This window comes from Piliocolobus tephrosceles, chromosome 6, assembly GCF_002776525.5.
Source record: "Piliocolobus tephrosceles isolate RC106 chromosome 6, ASM277652v3, whole genome shotgun sequence".
NCBI classification, from domain to species: domain Eukaryota; kingdom Metazoa; phylum Chordata; class Mammalia; order Primates; family Cercopithecidae; genus Piliocolobus; species Piliocolobus tephrosceles.
The window spans coordinates 77,622,878-77,650,397 of record NC_045439.1 but is presented as its reverse complement, the minus strand read 5'-3'; the positions used below and the strand labels follow the sequence as shown (position 1 = coordinate 77,650,397).

Below are 27,520 nucleotides of genomic sequence, written 5' to 3'. Positions count from 1 at the left end.
AAAGCCTCTGCTCAGCAAAGGAAATAATCAACAGAGTGAAAAGGCAACTTATGGAATGGGAGGAAATATGTGCAGATCATATATCTGATAAGGGGTTACTAGCCGAAATATGTAGGAACTCCTAGCAACTCATAGCAAAGGTGGAAGGGAAAGGGAAAGGGAAAGGGGAAGGGGAAGGGGAAAGGGAAGGGGAAGGGAGGGGAGGGAAGGGAAGGGGAGGGGAGGGGAGGGGAGGGGAGGGAAGGGAAGGGAAGGGAAGGGAAGGGAAGGGAAGGGAAGGGAAGGATCCAATTTAACAATAGGCAAAGGACTTCAATAGATACTCTCCAAAGAAGACATATGAATGGCCAACACATAGGTGAAAAGATGCTCAACATCACTAATCATCTGGAAAATGCAAACCAACCACAATGAGGTACCATCTCACACATGTAAGACCTCAAACAATAAAAATCCTAGAAGAAAACCTAAGAAATACTCTTCTTGATACTGGTCTTGGCAAATAATTTATGGCTAAGTCCTCAAAAGTAACTGCAACTGTGATGATTAATACTGAATGTCACCTTGATTGGACTGAAGGATGCAAATTATTGTTCCTGGGTGTGTCTGTGAGGGTGTTGCCACAGGATATTAACATTTGAGTCAGTGGACTGGGAGAGGCACACCCACCCTCAATCTGGGTGGGTACCATCGAATCAGCTGCAAGCAAGGCTAGAATAAAGCAGGCAGAAGAAGTGGGAAAGAGCAGACTTGCTGACTCTTCTGGCCTTCATCTTTCTCTCCTGTGCTGGATGCTTCTGGCCCTCAAACATCAGATTTCAAGTTCTTCAGCTTTTGGTCTCTTGGACTTATAACAGTGGTTTGCCAGGGACTCTCAGGCCTTCAGCTACAAATTGAAGGCTGCACTGTCAGCTTCCCTACTTTTTTTTCTTTTTCTTTTTTTTATTTCACAGATTGGATAATTTTATTTATTTCTTCTTAAACAAACAACAAAAAACAAAATACATGTGCGAAACGTGCAGGTTTGTTACATAGGTATACATGTGCCACAGTGGTTTGCTGCACCTATTGACCTGTCCTCTAAGTTCCCTCCCCTCATCCTCCACCCCTCAACAGGCTCTGGTGTGTGTTGTTCCCCTTTCTGTGTCCATGCATTCTCAATGTTCAACTCCCACTTATGAGTGAGAACATGCAGTGCTTGGTTTTCTGCTCCTGTGTTAGTTTGCTGAGGATGATGACTTCCAGCTTCATCCATGTCCCTGTAAAGGACATGATCTCATTCCTTTTTATGACTGCATAGTATTTCATGCTGTATATGTACCACATTTTCTTTATCCAGTCTATCACTGATGGACATTTAGATTGGTTCCATGTCTTTGCTATTGTAAATAGTGCTGCAATAAACACACATTTGCATGTGTCTTTACAGTAGAATGATTTATATTCTTTTGGATATATACCCGGTAATGGGATTGCTGGGTCAAATGGTATTTCTGGTTCTAGATCCTTGAGGAATCGTCATACTGTCTTCCACAATCGTTGAACTACTTTACCCACCAACAGTGTAAAAGCATTCCTATTTCTCCACAACCTCCCCAGCATCTATTGTTTCCAGACTCTTTAATAATTGCTATTCTGACTGGCGTGAGATGGTATCTCATTGTGGTTTTGATTTGCATTTCTCTGATCAGGGATGTTGAGGTTTTTTTTAATATGTTTGTTTGCCATGTAAGTGTCTTCTTTTGAGAAGTGTCTGTTCACATCCTTTGCCAACTTTTTGATGGACTTGTCTTTTTCTTGTAAATATGTTTAAGTTCCTTGTAAATTCTGGATATTAGACCTTTGTCAGATGGGTAGATTGCAAAAATTTTCTCCCATTCTGTAGGTTGCCTGTTCACTCTGATGATAGTTTCTTTTGCTGTGCAGAAGCTCTTTAGTTTAATTACATCCCATTTGTCAATTTCAGCTTTTGTCGCAATTCCTTTTGGCGTTTTTGTCATGAAGTCTTTGCCCATGCCTATGTCCTGAATGGTATTGCCTAGGTTTTCTTCTGCTGAATAGAAGATCCTTTTCCTATTGCTAGTTTTTGTTAGGTTCGTCGAAGATCAGATGGTTGTAAATGTGTAGTCTTATTTCTGAGGTCTCTCTTCTGCCCTATTGGTCTATATGTTTGTTTTGGTACTGGTATCACGCTATTGTGGTTACTGTAGCCTGGTAGTATAGTTTGAAGTCAGGTAGCATGCAATGCCTCCAGCTTTGTTAGTTTTGCTTAGGACTCTCTTGGCTATATAGGGTCTTCTTTGATTCCGTATGAAATTTAACATAGCTTTTTCTAATTCTGTGAAGAAGGTCAATGGTAGTTTGATGGGAATAGCATTGAATCTATAAATTACTTTGGGCAGTATGGCCATTTTCACGATATTGATTCTTCCTATCCATAAGCATGGAATATTTTCCCATTTGTTTGTGTCCTCTCTTATGTCCTTGAGCAGTGGTTTGTAGTTCTCCTTCACATTCTTTGTTTGACGTATTCTTAGGTATTTTATTCTCTTTGTAGTGATTATGAATGGGAGTTCATTCATGATTTGGCTCTCTGCTTGCCTATTGTTGGTGTAAAAGAATGTTTGTGATTTCTGCAATCACAAATGTTTGTGATTTCTAGCAATCTCTTCACCTTGTGATTGTGTGAGTCAATACTCCTTAATAAACTCCCCTTCATATATACATCTATCCTATTAGTTCCGTCCCTCTAGAGAACCCTAATACAGCAACAAAAAAAAATTGATAAGTAGGACCTAATTAAATTAAACTAAAGAGCTTCTGCACAGCAAGAGAAACATCAAGAGAGTAAACAGACAACCTACAGATTGGGAGAAAATATTCACAAACTATGCATTCAACAAATACTTAATATCCAGAATTGTTAAGGAACTTAAATCATCAAGCAAAAAATGAATATTCTAACTAAAAAGTTGGCAAAGGACATGAACAGACACTTCTCAAAAGAAGTGTACACGTGGCAAACAAACATGAAAAAATGCTTATGATCACTCATTATCAGAGAAACGCAAATCAAAATCACAATGAGATACCATCTCACACCAGTCAGAAAAATGTTTGTTAAAAAGTCAAAAAACAACAGATGTTGGTGAGGCTGTGGAGAAAAGGGGACATTTACACACTCTTGGTGGGAATTAAATGAGTCCAGCCACTGTGGAGAGCCATTTGGAGATTCCTCAGAAAACTAACAGTTGAACTACCATCTGATTCAGTAACCCTGATACTGGGTATATTCCCAAAAGAAAATAAATCATTCTACCGAAAGGATACCTGCACCCATATGCCTATCACATTGCTATTCATAATAGCAAAACACATAGAATAAACCCAGGTGCCCATCAACAGAGGATAGGATTTTAAAAATGTGGTAAATATACATTATGCAGTACTATGCAGCCATTAAAAAAAGAACAAAATTATATCCTTTGCAGCAACACAGATGCAGCTGGAGGCCATTATCTTAAGCAAACTAATGCAGAAACAGAAAACCAAATACCACATGTTCTCACTTATAAGTGGAAGCTAAACATTGGGCACACATGGACACAAAGATGGGCACAATAGCCAGTGGGAATTACTAGAGGTAGCATAGAGAGAGGAGGACAGGAGCTGAAAAACTACCTCTTGGGGCACTGTGTTTACTACCTGGGTGATGGGTTCAAGTGTATCCCAAACCTCAGCATTCTGCAATATGTCTTTGTAACAAACTTGCACATGTACCCGATTCTAAAATAAAAGTGGGAGAAAGAAAACAAACAAACAAAAAACACACAAACAGAACAGAAAATCCCAAGTATTGTTGAGGATGTAGAAAGACTGGAATCCTGGTGCACTGTTTATAGAAATGCAAAATGATGTAATCACTGTAGAAAACAGTATGGAAGTTCCTCAAAAAATTAAAAATAAAACTACCATACTATCCTGCAATCCCTTATCTATCCAAAAAGAATGGAAATCAGGATCTTGAAAAGATATTTGCACTCCCGTGTTCATTGCAGCATTATTCACAATAGCCAAGAGGTGGAAGCAACCTAAATGTCCATGAATAGATGAATAGATAAGGGAAATGTGATAGATAAATACAATGGAATATTATTCAGCCATAAAAAAGAAGGAAATCCTGTCATGCTACAATATGGATGACTCTTGACATTATTACAAATGAAAAATGCTTGTCACAGAAGGACAAATACAGAATTATTCCACTTTTATGAGGTCTCTAAAGTAGTCAAACTCATCAAAACATAAAATAGATGGTTTTTCCCAGAGACTGGGAAAATGGGAATAAGGTGATTTGCTGTGCAATTAGTGTAGAGTTTCAGACATGGAACATAAAAAAAAAATTCTAGAGATTTGCTATGTGCTTAGAGTTAACAATACCATAGTCAACACTTAAAAATTTGTTGAGAGTAAAAAATAGAAACAAAATGAATAAAATGGAATTCAATAAAGAACAGAATAAAATAGTGAGGAAAGATCCAATAGTAAATAAGATCCCTATTAATTTACTGACTTCTGGAATGTACACTATATACTTTTAAAAGTTTATGACTCAAGTACTATCCGTGTAATAATGTCTTTTCAAAAACATTCGATGGGAAATAAGTTTGACAGATGCTTTGTCTTAGAGATTGTAGAATAATATTACTTTACACTTTATCCAAGTATATGAGATCACCTATATACAAGACACTCCGTTACTTATGTTGGTCCCAGAATCATAGAAACTTATTTAATCACAGATTGCTTTGTTCGTGCAATAAATTTTGAACACAATTGCATTATAAGTTTTTACATTTTAAAATATTTAAAATATTTAAAAGTGTATATATTATTATATGACTAGTAAGTTCTAAAATACACACTGGCCTTGGACTTCCCTAAAACCATCCAGAGAAGAAACTGGCCCAAAGAGTTTATAGACAAACTGTCATTCAAATATAAAGTCAACAAATAGTTCTGAAACAGATTTTTTTTGCGACAGTGTCACTCTGTCACCCAGGCTGGAATGCAGTGGTGAGATCATGGGTCACTGCAGTCTGGCAGTGATAGACTCCAGTGATCCTCCTATCTCAGCCTCCCAAGTATACAGTACTACAGGTGTGCCCCAGCATGCCTAGCTAATTGGGTTTTTTTATTGTTTGTAGAGACAGTGTCTCACTATGTTGCCCAGGCTGGTCTCAAACTCCGAGCCTCAAACAGTCCTCCCACCTCACCTCTCAAAGTGCTGTAACTATAGGTATGAGCCACCACACTTGGCCTGAACAGATATTTCTTATGAAGCATTCTTGAAATTAGAGGATGAACTTCAGCCAAATGGAAAAATAACTGAAAAAAATAACTGAAATAACTGAGAAAGGGACTAGTTAGTGGTGAACATAAAATATCTTTAGCTGAAGGAATAGGTCTAAAACCAATAGATTAGGATGACAAAAAAATGCAAATATTACACATTTGACTACATGAAAAGATTTCTAAAAGAAATTGGGATAACATGCTGATTTCCTTATTTTGGTATCTGAAAATGAAAAAATATCATTTAAAGCTGCAAGTCAACTCATAGAAATTATATATATTTTTCAGATTAAAAGTACTATTAAGAAAAATATTAGGAAAATATGAGGAAAAGAAAGAGAAATAATAATCTCATCATTGTTCATATTAGGAAACTGATCAACACCACCTTAAGAAAAAATTTAAAGTATTATGTACACACTTGAGAGTATACAGTACAGAAACAATAAAATACTTCCTTAAATATTACAAGAAACACACACAAATACACACACAGAGTAAAAGAAAGAGACCACATAAGGAAATAATTATTAAGAATTATAAAGACAAAAAATAATAACCTAAAATATTGTAACAGAACCAAGACAAGGTATAGCCCCATGTAAATGGGCCAAACTCATTAAAAGATTGGAACTTAAAGCAAAGGCAAACTACAGCCCTGTGTTCTACACAAAAGATATACCTATATCAAAGTAATTCAGGAACTTTGGAAATAAAAGGTGGGCAAATATAAATGAAAAATATCCAAAAATAATGATCTTAACATCAAATGAGGTTTAAATCAGGCCAAGAAGAATTGAATGAGTACTTTTAATGTTAAAATCTGTAATTCATAATAAAAGTTAAACCATTATGATCATCAATGTTACCAAAAACTAGCATCAATACTCAATAAAACAGACTTTGGTATATATATGACCTGTAGACAGAGAGTATGATCAGAGCACTTTAATTAGCTTCTTCAAGTCAAACAGATAACATAAATAAAAGATAAATAATTATATAGAAGACCAGTTATATATTTAACAAGATAGAGCTAAATTATATATAGCTAATTCCTACCTTATGAAAAGAGAATACAAGTACTTTCTTCTTAAGGGTCCTGAAACATTAATAACAATTAACCTTATTAAGCCACAGAGAAAACCTCAATAAATTCTAAAAGGTAGAAACAATAAAAATATATTCTTGTATTAAAAGTGCAATAAAATTAGGGAGAAAAAAGCCCTTACCATCTGCAAATTTTGAATTCTTTCTTAAAAACTTATGGTTCAAACTCAATGGTTCAATTTGAACTCACTGATATGACAAAAATAAAGATAAAATAATCATATAAAAATAAAATTAAAATACCTTATTAAACTACATGCCAAAATATACATAATAAAACTAAAGCAGTGTTCAGGGGAAATTGTTAACCTTAAATATTTGTGTTCTTAAAAAACAGGAAAGAATAAAAATAAATAAAGCATCCAAGTATGAAGTAAGAAAAAGCAAAACAAAAAAAAAAATTTAAGGAATGAAGAAGGCATTAATAAAAAAGCAGAAGTTATTGATTACAATGCAGGAAAAAAAATAAGTAAATCCAACAGCTATACTTTTTTGTGGGAGAAAGGGACAACTAAGCTACTAACATAAGCAAGACAGGAAAGGACAAAAACAAAAGATAAATAATAAAAAGAACCACAGATAAAGAGGAAATTAAAAGACTTATGAGTCTTTTCAAATAAATGTGAAAAGAAATGTGAATTTAAAAGACTTATGAGTCTTTGTAAATAAATGTGAATTTAAAAGACTTATGAGTGTTTGCAAATAAATGTGAAAATCTGACTGAATTTGACAATAGTCTAAGAAACTATAATTTTCCAAATCACTCCAAAAGAGATAGAAATTCTAAACAGATAACTACTGTAGACAAGAATATAAGAACATTATCTAAGAGCTACCACCTGAAATAGCACCGGGTCCACATAATTTTATAGGGGGATTTTCTGAAAACTTTAAGGCATACATTATTTTGATTTCATGTAAACTGTCCCACAGAATACAAAAAGAAGGAAGGATCCCTTATTTATGTTTCTAAAGCAAATATAACATTGGTAGCAAAACAAATATTACCCCAAAAAAGAACACCACAGAACCATGTCTCTTACAAAGATCAATGCTCATATCTAAATAAAGCATTAGTAAACAGAATCTAGTACCACATTAAAAAACAGCTTAACATGAACGACATGCCCTGGTGTGTGATGTTCCCCACCCTGTGTTCAAGTGTTCTCATTGTTCAATTCCCACCTATGAGTGAGAACATGTAGTGTTTGGTTTTCTGTCCTTGCGATAATTTGCTCAGAATGATGGTTTCCAGCTTCGTCCATGTCTCTACAAAGGACATGAACTCATCCTATTTTATGGCTGCATAGTATTCCATGGTGTATATATGCCACATTTTCTTAATCCAGTCCATCATTGATGGACATTTGGGTTAGTTCCAAGTCTTTGCTATTGTGAACATAGTGCCACAATAAGCATATGTGTGCATGTGTGTTTATAGCAGCATGATTTATAATCCTTTGGGTATATGCCCAGTGATAGGATGACTGGGTCAAATGGTATTTCTAGTTCTAGATCCTTAAGGAATCACCACACTGTCTTCCACAATGGTTGAACTAGTTTACAGTCCCACCAACAGTGTAAAAGCATTCCTATTTCTCCACATCCTCTCCAGCACCTGTTGTTTCCTGACTTTTTAATAATCACCATTCTAACTGGTATGAGATGGTATCTTATTGTGGTTTTGATTGGCATTTCTCTGATGGCCAGTGATGATGGGCATTTTTCTTGTGTCTGTTGGCTGTATAAATGTCTTCTTCTGAGAATTGTCTGTTCATATTCTTTGCCCACTCTTTGATGGGGTTGTTTGATTCTTTCTTGTAAATTTGCTAAAGTTCTTTGTAGATTGTGGATATTAGCCCTTTGTCAAATAGGTAAATTGTAAAAATTTTCTCCCATTCTGTAGGTTGCCTATTCACAATCATGTCATCTGCAAACAGGGACAATTTGACTTCCTCTTTTCCTAATTGAATACCCTTTATTTCTTTCTCTTGCCTGAGTGCCCTGCACAGAACTTACAACACTATGTTGAATAAGGGTGATGAGAGAGGGCATCCCTGTCTTGTGCCACTTTTCAAAGGGAATGCTTCCAGTTTTTGCCCATTCAGTATGATATTGGCTGTGGGTTTGTCATAAATAGCTCTTATTATTTTGAGATACATCTCCTCAATACCTAGTTTATTCAGAGTTTTTAGCATGAAGGGCTGTTGAATTCTGTCGAAGGCCTTTTCGGCATCTATTGAGATAATCATGTGGTTCTTGTCTTTGGTTCTGTTTATATGATGGATTATGTTTATTGATTTGCATATGTTGAACCAGCCTTGCATCCCAGGGATGAAGCCCACTTGATCATGGTGGATAAGCTTTTTGATGTGCTGCTGGATTCAGTTTGTCAGTATTTTATTGAGCATTTTTGCATTGACGTTCCTCAGGGATATTGGCCTAAAATTCTCTTTTTTTGTTGTCTCTCTGCCAGGCTTTGGTATCAGGATGATATTGGCCTCATAAAATGAATTAGGGAGGATTCCCTCTTTTTCTATTGATTGGAATAGTTTCAGAAGGAATGGTACCAGCTCTTCTTTGTACCTCTGGTAGAATTCAGCTGTGAATACATCTGGTCCTGGACTTTTTTTGGTTGGTAGGCTATTAATTATTGCCTCAATTTAAGAACCTGTTATTGGTCTATTCAGGGATTCAACTTCTTTCTGGTTTAGTCTTGGGAGCATGTATGTGTCCAGGAATTTATCCATTTCTTCTAAATTTTCTAGTTTATTTGTGTAGAGGTGCTTATAGTATTCTCTGATGGTAGTTTGTATTTCTGTGGAATTGGTGGTGATATCCCCTTTATCATTTTTTATTGCATCTATTTGATTCTTCTCTCTTTTCTTCTTTATTAGTCTTGCTAGCGGTCTATCAATTTTGTTGATCTTTTCAAAAAACCAACTCCTGGATTCATTGATTTTTTGAAGGATTTTTGGTGTCTCTATCTCCTTCAGTTCTGCTCTGATCTTAGTTATTTCTTGCCTTCTGCTAGCTTTTGAATGTGTTTGCTCTTGCTTCTCTAGTTATTTTAATTGTGATCTTAGGGTGTCAATTTTAAATCTTTCCTGTTTTCTCTTCTGGGCACTTAGTGCTATAAATTTCCCTCTACACTCTGTTTTAAATGTGTCCCAGAGATTTTGGTATGTTGTGTCTTTGTTCTCATTGGTTTCAAAGAACCCCCAAAATTAACTGCATGCCTAGGAATAATTTTTTTAATGAGCAACATATTTATGCAGAAAACCTGAAAATGCTTCTGAGAGGCACAAAATATGACTTAAGTAGCTTGAAATACATGCTATGTTCTTGGATAAGAAAATTCAACATCATAAGGATATTAACACTTCTTAAGATAATCAATAAATTTAACATCATTCTAACAAAAAATCATGAGGAAAGTTTAAGCAAAACAGTTAAGAGAAATCTACAGAAAAAAAAAAAGCACTGAAAAACAATTAGTCTTACCAAATGTTAGAGCCTTGTCAATGTCAATAATTTTTTTTTTTTTTTTTTTGACATGGAGTCTCATTCTGTCACCCAGTCTGGAGTGCAGTGGTGAGCTCTCAGCTCACTGCAACCTCTGCCTCCCAGGTTCAAGCAAATCTCCTGCCTCAGCCCCCTAAGTAGCTGGGACTATAGGCATCCACCACCATGCCTGGCTAATTTTTATGTTTGTAGTAGAGACGGGGTTTCACCCTGCTGGCCAGCCTGGTCTCAAACCCTTGACGTCACGTGATTCTCCTGCCTCACCCTCCTAAAGTGCTGGGATTACAGGCATCAGCCACCACGCCCAGCCTTTGTCAACAATTAAAATAGTATGATACTAACACATGCATAGAAAGAAAACACATCAAAAATTCAGTAATAGATCTAGTACACAAGAGTTTGGCATGCTATAAAGGTAACATCCCAAATCAGTGAAAAAGAGGATAGGATTTTAAATAAATGAGTAAAGTCAGTAATCATCTGGAGAAAAATATGGTTGGACTTACGCTTTACCTTCTACACCAGGATAAAATCCAAATGAATCTAAGATTTAAACATAAAACATTAACTCTATAATGATGGTGTGCTTCATATCTAAGACATAAAACTCAGTGATGGAGGAAAAACTGATAAACTCAACTACATGAAAATAAAATATTTTTCATAGCAAAAATACCAGAAAAAATAATCATGGGACAAATGACAAATTGTGAAAAGAATACATAAAACTCATTTCACAGACAAATACTTATTTTCCCCAATATAGAAATATACAAATTAATTTTTGTAATAGACCACCCAATAGAAAAAAATGGATAAAAAAATTATGAACCAGAAACTTACAGAAACATAATTAGCTCTCAAACATATGAAAATATGTTGAACCTCACTTATAATAAGAGAAGTTAAAATTAGAATGAATATTGATGTACCTATTTTTCATATAATCTCACCAAAGATCATAAACTTTGATAAAACATTGTGTTGGTGAGAGTGGGGGAAATCAGACATTCTTACACTTGTTTGTGTCAGGGTAAACTGTTATAAATTCTAAAGAAGGCAATTTGCAATATTTATCAAATTACAAATGCATATATCTTTTGATATATCTAGAATAGCAATTCTATTTCTAGAAACAGATTCTATATTCTCTAACATGTGAAATAACATATGCACCCAGTTTTTGGCTTTTTTTGCTGCATTTTCTTTACTAGAAAAATATTGAAAATCCTAAATGTCTTCATATAAATTTTGGAACATCAATATAACAAAATTCCATTCAGCCATTAAAAAGGATGAGAAAGTACTTTTTTTAAACTAATCTAGAAACATCTCCAAGATACATTGTTGAGAAAGTTGAAGAACATTATGTAAATTATGCCACCACCTATGTAATTATATTTCTCCACTATGTAAAAGGTGGGGAAATATGATTCCTTGTATCTGCATAAATATGTCAAGAATAAAAAACAGGAGGAACTCTGTGGTTGGTTCAGTAGTATATGAAGGAATTCTGAATCATATTAACCTATTTTTTAATGTTATGCATTAAGTATCTCATCTGGTCTTAGTGGAAATCAGGACACTAAAAGTTTACCATTTTCTTAAAACCACATATAATTTGAAATTGAAACTAAGAATAAAATTTTATCACTTCCACACCTGAGTTATTTCAGTCTTCTGATCCAGGTCATCAGGTACTTCACCTGACAAAACAAAAATTGAGAATTAAAAGTAAGTGAAATTGAAATTAGATTAGACATTTAGTTTTAAGGAATACACTTATTATTTATTATATCACCATTACTTTTATGAATTTAAACAGGGGAATGGTTTTAGGAGTGTTTTCAAATTGTAACCCTAAATATGGCATTATACAGTGAGACATTCGTGTTTACCCAAGATAGGACTAAAATGCAGTAGGCATTAAAACAAAAATGAAGCAATCATGTTTCTCTGTAAATGTTATCATTCTGTTATTACATTATCTATGATATTTGCAAGAGGCAAATTTCTATCTTCCACGTTATTCCCACTGTTGAGAAATCCAAAATTATATCCTTGCCAGACCAATTCTCCGCAATGCAGAACTTTGCCTATCTTGGTCTGGGCCAGATACATCTGTGTAATATCAAGGTCAAATTAGCATGTAAACCTTAAACAATGCCAGTACTTTCTGCAGTCAGATAACATAGCCACCCATATGCCAGAAATGTAAAATAACTTTTTTCTTAGTATAAAGCTAATATGTACTTATTATAGATACAATGGAAAACAGGGGACATTTACAATAGAAAATAAAAATCACTTCCTTTCATCCAGAAATAACTAGTATTTATAGAATGATTTTTATTGTGGATTTTTATATACACATATATTCACCACATCATAAACTTCTTGTTTTTACAGTTTTTAACCATGTAAAGTATGAGAATTTCTCCTATCAATCAAATTGTTTTGAATCTTATTTTGAATCGTTGTATAGTAGCCCATGATTATAGATGTAGCATAATTTACTTTCGCTTTCCCTATTGTGAGGCATTAATTTTTTTCTTATTTTACTTGGCATTGGAAGGTTTCATACTATTTTCCAGGATTATATTTCTTATAATAATAATGAGTTACTTAAAGAAACTATCATCTGAGTGAACAGACAACCTACAGAATGAGAGAAAAATTTTGTGATCTATCCATCTGACAAAGGTCTGATATCCAGAATCTACAAGGAACTTAAACAAATTTACAAGAGAAAAAACCTGTCAACTCCCATTAAAATGTGGGCAAAGAACATGAACAGACACTTCTCAAAAGAAGAATAAATGAGGACAACAAAAATATGAAAAAAAGCTTAATATTATCGATCATTGGAGAGAAATGCAAATCAAAGCCACAATGAGATACCGTCTCACGCCAGTCAGAATGGCTATTATTAAAAGGCCAAAAAATAACAGGTGCTGGCAAGGTTGTGGAGAAAAAGAACCTCTTACAGTGGGACTGTAAATTAGTTCAACCATTGTGGAAGACAGTGTGATGATTCCTCAAGGACCTAAAGGCAGAAATAACATTTGATCCAGCATTCCAATTACTGGGTATATACCAAAGGAATATAAATCATTCTATTATAAAGAGACACACACACACATGTTCATTGCGACACTATTCACAATAGAAAAGACATGGAATTAACCTAATGCCCATCATTGATAGACTGGATAAAGAAAATGTGGTACATATACACCATGGAATGCTGTGCAGCCATAAAAAGGAATGAGGTCATATCCTTTGCCAGGACATGGATGGAGCTGGAATCCATTATCCTCAGCAAACTAACACAGGAACAGAAAACCAAACACTGCATGTTCTCACTTGTAAGTGGGAGCTGAATGATGAGAACACATGGACACACGGGGGATACAGCACATACTGGGGCCTGTTGATGTGGGAAGGGAGAGCATCAGGAAGAACAGCTAAAAGAACAGCTAGGCTTAGTATCTAGGTGATGGGATGATCTGTCCAGGAAACCACCATGGCACACGTTTACCTATGTAACAAACCTGCACATCCTGAACATGTACCCTTGAACTTAAAAGTTGGAAAAAAAAATAAAAAAAAGAGTTACTTGAATCAACCTGTGCCAGGCTTTTAAATTATCACTGATCCTTATAATAAACTTGTAAAGTGAAGATTTTCATTTCCGTTTTATGGATAAGAGAACGAAAGAATGTTTAAAAATGACATGACTAAATGAAAACTAAAGTAAGCATAGTGGGTTTTTTAATCTAAGTTCTCTCTCTCTTCGCTATACGATGTTACAAGCACCAACCACTCGACAAGCAGTTCTATTTGTTGTTTCTCTGGGCCATTGGTCTGAATCTGGAATGCTGTACAGCTGTGGTGTGGGAGGAGCCCCTGAGCTAGTGAATGAACCTGGCCTAGCACCTGGAATTTAAATCTCAAATTCACTGTGTTATGCTCTAGTGGTTACCCTGTATGCAGTCACTCTAATAAAATGATGGAAAAAAGAAAAAAAAAATGTGTCTTTGTGTTAAATGGTCTGCCTCCTCCCTACAATAAAAGCCCATTTACAGGGCTGGTGATGAAAGTGAAGAAAAATTGCCTAAGAAGATAATATTTCTTACCCAGGAAATAGAAGATTTAGATAAATTACAGTCGAATGTTACATTTTCCCAAGGCCTGCATCTGTGATACTAATATGCCCAACTTGTATGACAACAAGGAAAAATGATTCTGAAACATTCTGTGAGTGCTTTAGTAAGAATTTCTTTTAATGGTATTATAAATGCATTATAAATTATAACAGCACATAAAATAAGAGTCTAAAGGATCACTTAAATCTTTAAGTTACTTTCCTGTATTTCATGAGAGGAATTACAAGCTATCATGGGATTTGTGAATTTGGAGATTTGCAAAGATCTTGTGAAAGTCAAGGGCCTTCTCCAAAAATAGAACCTTTATCACAAAATGTGATAAACATTTCTACAAATGAATCTTGGTCCACATGTCTGATAATTCCTTTAAGATTGCTTCCTAGAAGTGATTGTATTATTAGATCAATATGTGGCAAAAAAAAAAAAAAAATCCAAAAAGTCCCCAAAATTCAAAATATTTTCAATATTCTGCTTAAAAGTTTCCTATTTAAACTACTTTTTGGGTTAAAGCAATATTTTTAGAAAGCCTCTGAAAATAATGTCCAATGGGAACTTTTTAAGGAAAGGTTCTGTTATTTACCAGTCATCATGATACTGATATAAGATTAATATATTGATATAACAATACCACTGTGGGCTTGTGGAAGTCCAGGCTGGAAATTATCTTGTGCACTACCAGCAATGGCAGGAGAGGAAACTGGGAGTGGAAGACAGCTGAGGAAACCATAATGACCATGGGTTATATGGATGTGGGTAACCAAAGGAGGTCAAAAGGTAGGAGATTGCAAACATCAACTTCTTCTATTTCTTAGTTTTGTTCAGGGTCAAATCTTGCTTTAAAATACTTGGCAATGTATGAAGTTTCCCATCAGGGGACAAAGGAAAGGTTTTCCCTCTTTCTTGGATTTCCTTTACTTCCTGAGATTTCTGTATTGAGAAACTGGACACTCAGAGTCCCATGAAGGGACATTTGGAGACCAGAGGAATCCACAGAAAGTTCCATAGAGCCTTTGTGCTCTCAGCAGAAGGAACAACATGCAAATCGGCCAGCGTTGGGGTGACAAGGGTCACATATAAATAGAATGCTTGAAAAGCCAAATACAGAGCATGTATTTTGATAAAAGCACACAAACAAGAAGTGGGTATTAATGAAACAGCTTATCTGGCCATTCAAGGCAGCCCTGTAAATGAACAGTAGATTCCCAAAACCATGTGCACTTACATAAACCCCAGAGCTGATAGGAATCAAGTATAAAATGCTGCCCTTACTGAGATAACTCGGATAATCAAGAACTTGCCCACCCTAGGACATGGTTCTATTGAGCACTACAGAACAGAATCACACAGCTGAGGGGACCAGGGCAAGATGGCCAGATGGGAACACCTCCAGTCTGTAGCTCCCAATGAGATCAACGCAGAATGGGGGTGATTTCTGCATTTCCAACTAAGGTACCTGGCTAATCTCACAGGGACTGGTTAGACAGTGGGTGTAGCCCACGAAGGGTGAGCAGAAGCAAGGTGAGGTGTTGCCTCACCCGGGAAGTGCAAGGAGTCAGGGAACTCCCTCCCCTAGCAAAGGGAAGCCTTGAGGGACTGTGCCATGAAGAATAGTGCATTCCAGCCCAGATACTACGCTTTTCCCAGGGTCTTCACAACCTGCAGACCAGGAGATTCCCTATCAGGGCCCTGGGTTTCAAGCACAAAACCGGGCAGGGGTTTGGGCAGACACCGAGCTAGCTGCAGGATTTTTTTTTTAATACCCCAGTGGCACCTGGAATGCCAGTGAGACAGAACTGTTCACGCTCCTGGAAAGGGGGCTGAAGTCAGGGAGCCAAGTGGTCCAGCTCAGCAGATCCCACCCCCATGGAGCCCAGCAAGCTAAGATCCACTGGCTTAAAATTCTCACTGCCAGCACAGCAGTCTGAAGTTGACCTGGTATGCTCAAGCTTGGTGGGGGGAGGGGCATCCACCATTATGGAGGCTTGAGTAGGCAGTTTTCCCCTCACAGTGTAAACAAAGCCGGGATGTTTGAACCAGGCAGAGCCCACCACAGCTCAGCAAAGCCTCTGTAGCAAGATTGCTTTTCTAGATTCCTCCTCTCTGGGCAGGGCATCTCTGAAAGAAAGGCAGCAGCCCCAGTCAGGGGATTATAGATAAAACTCCCATCTCCCTGGGACAGAGCACCTGGGGGAAGGGGTGGCTGTAGGCACGGCTTCAGCAGAATTAAATGTTCCTGCCTGCCAGCTTTGAAGAGAGCAGCAGATCTCCTAGCACAGCGCTCAAGCTCCACTAAGGGACAGACTGCCTCCTCAAGTGGGTCCCTGACCCCCAGGTAACCTGACTGGGAGATACCTCCCAGCAGAGGTCGACAGACACCTTATACAGGAGAGCTCTGGCTGACATCTGGCAAGTGCCCCTCTGGGACAAAGCTTCCAAAGGAAGGAACAGGCAGCAATCTTTGCTGGGCTGCAGCCTTTACTGGTGTTACTCAGGCAAATAGGGTCTGGAGTGGACCTCCAGCAAACTCCAGCAGACCCGCAACTAAGAGGCCTGTTAGAAGGAAAACTAACAAACAGAAATGAATAGTGTCAACAGCAACAAAAAGGACATCCACACAAAACCCCATCCGAAGGTCACCAACAACAAAGACCAAAGGTAGATAAATCCACAAAGGTGAGGAAAAACCAGTGCAAAAAGGCTGAAAATTCCAAAACCCAGAATGCCTCTTCTCCTCCAAAGGATCACAACTCCTGACCAGCAAGCAAACAAAACTGGACAGAGAATGAATTTGACAAATTAACAGAAGTAGGCTTCAAAAGGTGGGTAAAAACAAACTCTTCCAAGCTAAAGGAACATGTTCTAACCCAATGCAAAGAAGCTAAGAACTCTGTAAAAAGGTTAGACGAATTGCTAGCTAGAATAACCAGTTTAGAGAAGAACATAAGTGACCTGATGGAGCTCAAAAACACAGCACAAGAACTTCATGATGCATACACAAGAATCAATAACTGAATCAATCAAGCGGAAGAAAGAATATCAGAGAGATTGAAGATCAACTTAATGAAATAAAGTATGAAGACAAGATTAGAGAAAAAAGAATGAAAAGGAACCAGCAAAGCCTCCAAGAAATATGGGTCTATGTGAAAAGACCAAACCTACGTTTCATTGGTGTAGCTGAAAGTGACGCGGAGAATGGAACCAAGTTGGAAAACACTCTTCAGGATATCATCCAGGAGAACTTCCCCAACCTAGCAAGGCAGGCCAACATTCAAATTCAGAAAACACAGAGACCACCACAAAGATATTCCTTGAGAAGAGCAACCCCAAGACATACTCGTCAGATTCACCAAGGTTGAAATGAAGGAAAAAATGTCAAGGGCAGCCAGAGAGAAAGGTCAGGTTACTCACAAAGGGAAGCCCATCAGACAAACAGTGGTTCTCTCTGCAGAAACCCTACAAGCCAGAAGAGAGTGAGGGCCAATATTCAACATTCTTAAAGAATTTTCAAACAAGAATTTCATATCCAGCCAAATTAAGCTTCATAAGTGAAGGAGAAATAAACTCCTTTAAAGACAAGGAAATGATGAGAGATTTTTGTCACCACCAGGCCTGCCTTAGCTCCTGAAAGGAGCACTAAATATGGAAAGGAATAACCCATAGCAGCCTCTACAAAAACATACCAAATTGTAAAGACCATTGATGCTATGAAGAAACTGCATCAACTAATGGGCATAATGACCAGCTAGAATCATAATGACAGGATCAAATTCACACATAACAATATTAACCTTAAATGTAAATGGGCTAAATGCCCCAATTAAAAGATACACACTGGCAAATTGGATAAAGAGTCAAGACCCATTGGTGTGCTGTATTCAGGAGACCCATCTCATATGCAAAGACACACATATGCTCAAAATAAAGGGATGGAGGAATATTTACCAAGCAAATGGAAAGCAAAAAAAAGCAGAGGTTGCAATCCTAGTCTCTGACAAAACAGACTTTAAACCAACAAATATAAAATATATTAATATATAAAAGAGACAAAGAAGGGCATTACAAAATGGTAAAGGGATCAATGCAACAAGAAGAGTTAACTATCCTAAATATATATGCAGCCAATACAGAAGCACCCAGATTCATAAAGTAAGTTCTCAGAGACCTACAAAGAGACTTAGACTCCCACACAATTATAGTGGGAGACTTTAACACCCCATTGTCAGTATTAGACAGATCAACGAGACAGAAAATTAACAAGGATATTCAGCACTTGAACTCAGCTCTGCACCAAGCAGACCTAACAGACATCTACAGAACTCTCTACCCCAAATCAACAGAATATACATTCTTCTCAGCACCACATTGCATTTGTTCTAAAACTGACCACATAATTGGAAGTAAAACACTACTCAGCAAATGCAAAAGAACAGAAATCATAACAAACAGTCTCAGACCACAGTGCAATCAAAGTAGAACTCAGGATTAAGAAACTCACTCAAAACCACACAACTACATGGAAACTGAACAACTTGCTCCTGAATGACTACTGGGTAAATAATGAAATAAAGGCAGAAATAAATACGTTATTTGAAACCAATGAGAACAAAGAAACAATGTACCAGAATCTCTGGGACATAGATAAAGCATTGTTCAGAGGGAAATTTATAGCACTAAATTCCCACAGGAGAAAGAGGGAAATATCTAAAATCGACATCATAACATCACAATTAAAATAACTAGAGAAGAAAGAGCAAACAAATTAAAAAGCTAGCAGAAGACAAGAAATAACTAAGATCAGAACAGAACTGAAGGAGATAGAGACAAGAAAAACCCTTCAAAACATCAATGAATCCAGGAGTTGGTTTTTTGAAAAGATTAACAAAATAGACCACTAGCCAGAATAATAAAGAGGAAAAGAGACAAGAATCAAATAGACACAATAAAAAATGATAAAGGGGATATCACCACCAATCCCACAGAAATACAAACTACCATCAGAGAATACTATAAATACCTCTATGCAAATAAACTAGAAAATCTAGAAGAAATGGATAAATTCCTGGACACATACAACCTCCCAAGACTAAACCAGGAAGAAGTTGAATCTCTGAATAGACCAATAGCAAGTTCTGAAATTGAGGCAGTAATTAATAGTCTACCAACCAAAAAAAGCCCAAGACCAGAGAGATTCACAGCTGAACTGTACCAGAAATACAAAGAGGAGCTGGTATCAATCATTCCTTCTGAAACTATTCCAAACAATAGAAAAAGAGAAACTCCTCCTTAACTCATTTTATCAGGCCAGCCTCATCCTGATACCAAAACCGGGAAGAGACACAACAAAAAAAGAAAATTTTAGGCCAATATCCCTGATGAACATCACTGCGAAAATCCTCAATAAAATACTGGCAAACCAAATCCACCAGCACGCCCAAAAGCTTATTCATCATGATCAAGTTGGCTTCATCACTGAGATGTAAGGCTGGTTCAACATATGCAAATCAATAAACATAATCTATCACATAAACAGAATCAATGATTAAAACCACATATTATCTCAACAGATGCAGAAAAAGCCTTTGATAAAATTCAGCACCCCTTCATGCTAAAATCTCTCAATAAACTAGGTATTAAGGGAATGTATCTCAAAATAATAAGAGCTATTTATGACAAACCCATAGTCGATATCATACTGAATGGGCAAAAGATGGAAACATTTCCTTTGAAAACTGGCACAATACAAGGATGCCCTCTCTCGCCACTTCTGTTCAACAGAGTATTGGAAGTTCTGACCAGGGCAATCAGGCAAGACAAAGAAATGAAGTGTATTCAAATAGGAAGAGGGGAAATCAAATTGTCTCTGTTTACAGATGACATGATTGTATATTTAGAAAACCCCATCGTCTCAGCCCAAAATCTCCTTAAGCTGACAAGCAACTTCAGCAAAGTCTCAGGATACAAAATCAATGTGCAAAAATTACAAGCATTCCTATACACCAATAATAGACAGAGAGCCAAATGATGAGTAAACTCCCATTCACAATAGCTACAAAGAGAATAAAATACCTAGAAATACAGCGAACAAGGGATATGAAGGACCTTTTCAAGGAGAACTACAAACCACTGTTTTAGGACATAAGAGAGGACACAAACAATGGGAAAACATCCCATGCTTGCGGATAGGAAGAATCAATATTGTGAAAATGGTCATACTGCCCAAAGTAATTTACAGATTCAGTGCTATCCCCATCAAGCTACCACTGACTTTCTTCACAGAATTAGAAAAAAACTACTTTAAACTTCATATGGAACCAAAAAAGAGCCCATATAGCCAAGACAATCCTAAGCAAAAAGAACAAAGCTGGAGGCATTGTGCTACCTGACTTCAAACTATACTACAAGGCTACAGCAACCAAAACAGCATGGTACTGCTACCAAAAGAGATATATAGACCAATTGAACAGAACAGAGGTCTCAGAAATAATGCCACACACTTGCAACCATCTGATCTTTGACAAACCTGACAAAAACAAGCAATGGAGAAAGGATTCCCTACTTAATAAATGGTGTTGGGAAAACTGGCTAGCCATATGCAGAAAACTGAAACTGGACCCCTTCCTTACACCTTATACAAAAATTAATTCGAGATGGATTAAAAACTTAAACATAAGACCTAAAACCATAAAAACTCTAGAAGAAAACCTAGGCAACACCATTCAGGACATAGGCATGGGCAAAGACTTCGTGACTAAAACACCAAAAGCAATGGCAACAAAAGCCAAAATTGACAAATGGAACCTAATTAAAGAGCTTCGGCACAGCAAAAGAAACTATCATCAGAGTGAACAGGCCAACCTACAGAATGGAAGTAAATTTTTTCAATCTATCCATCTGACAAAGGACTAATATCCAGAATCTACAAGGAACTTAAACAAACTTACAAGAAAAAAACAAACAATATCATCAAAAAGTGGGCAAAGGATATGAACAGACACTTCTCAAAAGAAGACATTTATGTGGCCAACAAACGTATGAAAAAAAGCTCACCATCACTGATCATTAGAGAAATGCAAATCAAAACCACAATGAGATAACATCTCAGGTCAGTTAGAATGGCAATCATTAAAAAGTTAGGAAACAACAGATGCTGAAGAGGATGCAGAGAAATAGGAACACTTTTACACTGTTGGTGGGAGTGTAAATTAGTTCAACCATTGTGGAAGACACTGTGGCAATTCCTCAAGATCTAGAACCAGAAATACCATTTGACTCAGCAATTCCATTACTGGGTATATACCCAAAGGATTGCAAATCATTGTACTATAAAGACACATGCACACATATGTTTATTGCAGCACTATTCATAATAGCAAAGACTTGGAACCAACCCAAATGTCCATCAATGATAGACTGGATAAAGAAAATATGGCACATATACACCATGAAATACTATGCAGCCATAAAAAAGGATGAATTCATGTCCTTTGCAGAGACATGGATGAGGCTGGAAACCATCATTCTCAGCAAACTAACACAGGAACAGATAACCAAACACCACATGTTCTCACTCATAAGTGGGAGTTGAACAATGAGAACACAAGGACACAGGGAGGGGAACATCACACACCACAGCGTGTTGGGGGGTGGGAGGCTAGGGGAGCAATGGCATTAGGAGAAATACCTAATGTAGATGACTGGTTGATGGGTGCAGCAAACCACTATGGCAGATGTATACCTACGTAACAAACTTGCACATTCTGCACATGTATCCCAGAATTTGAAGTATAATAATAATAATAAAGAATCCCACAGAGCACTGAAAGGAACTTCAGAGAGTTATCCTATCTAATCCTCTTCTCTATCCATAAATGGCAATAAATCCAAAGTTTCATCTAAATTACTCAACATTTATCCAATACATATTCAGTGAGAATTTACAGTCTGCCAAGCATACCAGCATCTATATGGTAGATGCTGATGGTGCCCATATTAATAAGAAAGCCAGTGATTGTTTTGGATTTTTAAATTGTTTTTAATGGGGTCAGTTATTCAAGAAATTGTTAACAATACCGTTAAGAGAAAGCAACTGTGTCTCTTACCATAGATTCTCCCATTAATGGAACATCTTCTAAAGGTCATGATGTTTTGAGTGAGGGTACCCGTTTTGTCAGAGAAAATGTACTCAATCTGCCCCAGTTCCTCACTGAGCGTGGTTGTCCGAGCCTCTGCAGGTGTTGCTTTTCGAGAATAATACATCTTCCGGTCCCAGTTTATAAAATAACTGTGTCCTAGACGAATTACTTCCACACTGTCATCCATTAAAATGGGGGAAAAAAAAGAAATGCTCCATTAATTTCAGAACATACAATATTTTGCCAAAATAAGAAGTCTGCCAAAGTCTTCAGCGTTTAGAGGAAAATGTGGATGCTTTGTCCCTAGGTCACAGGGATCTTCAGAAGCTTCTCAGCAGAGTCTGCTTATAAACCTTTCCGAGTTATTTCCTGCAACACCATAAAATAATAAGCCAGCTTAGGATAAAGCTTTAGGGAATGTTTCACGGTTTTCTACATTAAACAGGCCCAGTGGAGATTTTGTGTATAGCGTATTAGTTTGTGTCTCCTCCTATATGATAGGACAGGTCCCCAACCGGGGGCCAGTTTTGTGGAAGACACTTTTCCACAGATCAGGGGAAGGTGGATGGTTTCAGGATGATTCAAGCACATTACATTTAATATGCACTTTATTTCTATTATTACATTGCAATATATAAACCGCTGCACAGCTCACAATAGGGTTTGCACTCCTTTGAGAATCTAATGCTGCTGCCACAGCTCTGACAGGAGGCGGAGCTCAGGTCTGTGGCCTGGGAGTTGGGGAACCCTGTGGTAGGGGAAACTAATTATTATTGAAGATGTTTGTCTGATGTCTGATCTAAAGAAATGTGCTGTTGAGAACTTTCTCTCCAATACATTGTTTGATGTGGCTTCACTTTGCCAAAAGAGATAGAAAATAGTATTTCCATGAAGCAGAACCAAACCACAACAGATACTAAGTGAAAACAGGATGTGTTGTCATACCATTCTGCTCATTTACCATGAAAAGAGTGTTGCATCACATTCTAATTACATAATTATGTTAATTATTACAATAATTAATTATTAATATAATTCTGATTACATTCTAGTAATCATTTATGACCTCCCAGCTCCAGAAGCAAAATTTCTATGGCAAAGTGTATGAACTCTCTCAATGCTCAATGTCATACATAATGCCAAACTGATTTCCAAAAACGTCATAGCAACATAAGTTTCTACCATCAGATTATTAAAAATTATCTTTCACCATATGCAAATTCAAAAGCTATGTCACTACTGTTTACTGCAATTCTTATCAATGAGTTTAACACTTTTTTCAAATGTTAGTGGCCAGTGACATTTCTTCTTGGAATTATCTAATTGTGTCTGCCTATTTAATTTTTCCTATTCTGATACCAGTGTATTTATTAGTGATTTGTAAGAATTCTATAGTTATTAAGTCTATTAATTCTGTCAAAAAACAACGCAAATATTTTATCCAATTTATTATTTGTCTTTTTTTTTTTTTTTTTTTTTTTTTGAGACAGAGTTCCGCTCTTGTTGCCCAAGCTGGAGTGCAATGGTGCGATCTTGGCTCACTGCAACCTCCGCCTCCCTGGTTCAAGCGATTCCCCTGCGTCAGCCACCAGAGTAGCTGGGATTACAGGCATGCTCCACCATGCCCGGCTAATTTTTGTATTTTTAGTAGAGACGGGGTTTCGCCATGTTGTTCAGGCTGGTCTCAAACTCCTGACCTCAGGTGATCCACCCACCTTGGCCACCTAAAGTGCTGGGATTATAGGTGTGCGCCACCGCACCTGGCCACTTGTCTTTTTTTTTTTTTTTTTTTTTTTTTTTTTAGAGACGGGGTCTTGCCATGTTGCCCGGGTTGGCCTCAAATTCCTGAGCTCAAGCGATCCTCCCACCTCTGCCTCTAGAGTAGCTGGGACCGCATGCATCGCCACAGCTGGCTGATGGTCTTTTCATTTTGTTTCCAGTTTTTTAATATGAAGTTTTCTCTTTCTAAAGGATCAAATTCATCAAAAGTTTATACTTTGTTTTGTTTAGATAAGCCTTATCTATGCCAAGATTATATATACGGATATCTATATTTTATTTGTTTTTATTGATTTTTTCATAATTACTTATCCCAATTGAAATTTATGATTGAAATTGAAAGTTTGATGTACATATGAGGAGCAAATTTCAAGTTTTCCAAACAAGAAGATTTTACATCAACATTTGTTGAACAATCAATCCTTTCCCCATTAAGCTGGGATGCTTTCTGTGTCACAAATAAATCATTTTACTCACTACCATCTGATTTATGGATTTCAATTTTATTCATTGATATGACACTTAATGTATCTCTTGTTTTCATTACTGTAGCTTTATAATAACTGACAATACATAGAAGAAACAAAATCACCTTTATTCTCTTCCTCTTCAAAACTTCTTAACTATAATCACCCATTTATTTTTCCTGATAGAATCAATGTATTCATCGAAGTAAACATTTGAATAAATGTATTAATTTTCCCACAAAATTTCTTTGAGATTTTGATTAGGTCTATGTTAAACTCTTAATTATTTGAAAAGAACTGATATTTTGTAAACTTAAATACAACTTCAAGGAGAAGGTCAAATCTTTTCAGGAATTCCATTTTTTAAAGTACCTCAATTAGTTAAGGAATTTTAGTTTAGTTTAGTTTTGCTTTTTCAAATCTATAAAGCACAGGTTCATACCATAGCTTTATAGATTTGCTCTTGAATATCACAGTCGTCCCTTGAATCCATGGGGGATTGGTTACAGGACTCCCAATCTGAGGATACTCAAGTCCCTTACATAAAATGGCATAGTATTTGCATATAGCATACCCATATCCTCTTGTATACTTTAAGTCATCTGTAGATTACTTATAATACCTAATACAATGTAAATGCTATGTAAATAGTTGTTATACTGTATTGTTTAGGGAATAATGACAAGAAAAAAACTCTGTACATGTTCAGTACAGACACAACCATCCTTTTCTTTCCAAATATTTCCCATCTATGGTTGGTAGAGTCCATAGATACAAAACCCATGGATACAAAGGGCAGAATTTAAACTTTTTTTTGATAGGATAAGTTTTTAAATTGTTGTTATACTAAAATACAGCTTTTAATTTTTGTAATGTTACTTTCATAATTAGACATAACTAAATTATCCTACTGAAAGTTTTACAGATTATTCTTATGGATTGACTACATTTATAATCATATTATTGTCTGTGTTCTTCATTTCTAATAGGTTTATTTCAGGTTCATGTCTTATCTTGTTCATGGATATTTCAGTTTCATGTCTTTGTACTTTAACAAGGATATCCAGAACAGTAGAAAATAGTTATGGTAATAGCAGGTACCATAGCTTATTTCTGATCTTAGTGGAAATTAATCCTTGGTTTTTCTCATCTGTACAGTGACAAAGTTGGGCTAGATGACACTCAAATCATTTTTGGTTATTAAATTCTATGCTTCAAGTTCTAAAAGTACATGACATACCTACCTTTCCCTCCCCAAAAGAGGTGTGGGGCCAATTCATTTTTAACTATTTGAATGGTAGCACTTTTTTTCTCCCTAACTAAAATTACACTGTGACTATGTAGAGTGTGATATGATATTAAGATACATAACTCACACTCTTTATTTATTAATCTTCATGTATGGTTTACTCTTCTGCATCCCACCCCACCCCCACCCTCCATGTAAATTCCTTTCTAGCTGGTCTGATTCAGCTTTATTTTCCTTATTCCTTTCACTCAAAAAGCATTAGCACTTACAATGGGCTGGGGTAGTATCTTGCCCATCAGAGGCAGTCAATCAGTGTTGGGTGTATGACTTTTAACTCTTTAGACTCTAATTTCACCAATAGGGATATTAAGACTTAGAGAGGTAAAGTGACTAAACCAACATCACATCAATAATTAGCCACAGAGCCAAGACTAGAACTCAGGGATTTGGGAAAGCCAGTGCAGACCAGGCCTTAAGAATGGTATTATGAGGGTCACAATACAAACCATGAAGTTTTTTATTTATCTGAAAATCAAGTAGCTCCCTGTAATCTTAAACCAAAGTGAATGAAACAGAATTTGATTGTTCTGTGTTATAGTATAAGCCAATGGAAGTATTCAAAATTTATTCAAATTCCCAGAGCTTAAAAGTCTGAAGAAAAAATGAGCATTGTTTTTGTTTGGGAAAAGAGGATTCAGAAGAGCCACAGTGGAACATTCAGCTCTTGATTTTAAAATAGCAGAGAAAAGGAGAAAACTATTCAGAGTTAGCATACTCCGGCCGCTTAGTGTTTTCTGCCTGATTACTCGCAGAACAGAGCTTATAATTTCACCCAGTCTTGGGCAAAACAAGCAACATAGAAATGAACTCCTATTGCTTTGGAAAAGAACACTCAAAAGCTAATTCCTTGGGGTAACAATGGCTGCATTTCTTAAGATTATGTATTTTTTAAAAAACTGTAGCTGGGTACGCCTTAACACAACAGACAAACAAATTGACAACATAGAAACATCCTACCAAAATAAATGTCCTTTCCTCGCCTGGAATTGTTAACCATTCAAAGCAAATACTGAACTTCTATCCTCAAGTGACATATGGCACTAATTTACTCTTTGTCCATATTCTAAAGCCTAATAGAAGCTTTGGCAGAAGGTCTTCATCATTCTGGACAGAAATACCTGGGAGTTCTCTTTTTCTATGTCTCAATCTTTAGGACTGAGTAACCTGAAATTCCTTGGAATGCTTCTTCCCTCGAGTTAAGATCAGAATCACTGTACTTATTTGGCGAGAGAAAGGCTCCCATTTATCTTCATAATTTCCATGCCTTACAACAAGGACAGAACTCTAGACTCTTTTTTTCTTTTGATTTCTTCACTGAGTAATAAATCATGCATAGCTTAGGGACAGAGGAAAACACTGTCCCAACTCTCAGAAGACTTCTGTCCTTCATTAGCTCACGATCCTGAGCAAATCCTCTCATCATTTTGAAAGCAGTTCAGCAAATCCTACTTCATAAGATTGCTGGGCAACATGAATGAGATAAAGTATGTGGACGTGTAAAATATAAAACGCTAAAAAAAGAGAAAAGCATTCACAGAGTTTTAAGGTATCATATTTCATGGTATATTACAGAACATCAGTAATTTTGAAAATTATAAGAATGCATAAGAAAGTAGATTTAAGTGATAAAGTATTATGCTGAATCACTTTATATATATTATATATAATATATAT

General features: G+C 36.4%; 1 protein-coding gene across 4 annotated transcripts in view; it reads right to left on the bottom strand.

Moving 5' to 3' along the window:
- Positions 1–27,520, bottom strand: part of ATP8B4 (ATPase phospholipid transporting 8B4 (putative)) — a 284,458-nt gene that overhangs the window by 118,878 nt on the left and 138,060 nt on the right. For all 4 annotated transcript variants that reach the window (XM_023227177.2, XM_023227176.2, XM_023227178.2 and 1 more), the window contains 2 exons: positions 22,259–22,467; positions 11,653–11,696 (listed from right to left, as the gene is read on the bottom strand). In XM_023227177.2, the coding sequence (XP_023082945.2) occupies positions 11,653–11,696; positions 22,259–22,467 (253 nt within the window). The remainder of the gene's footprint in view (positions 1–11,652; positions 11,697–22,258; positions 22,468–27,520) is intronic.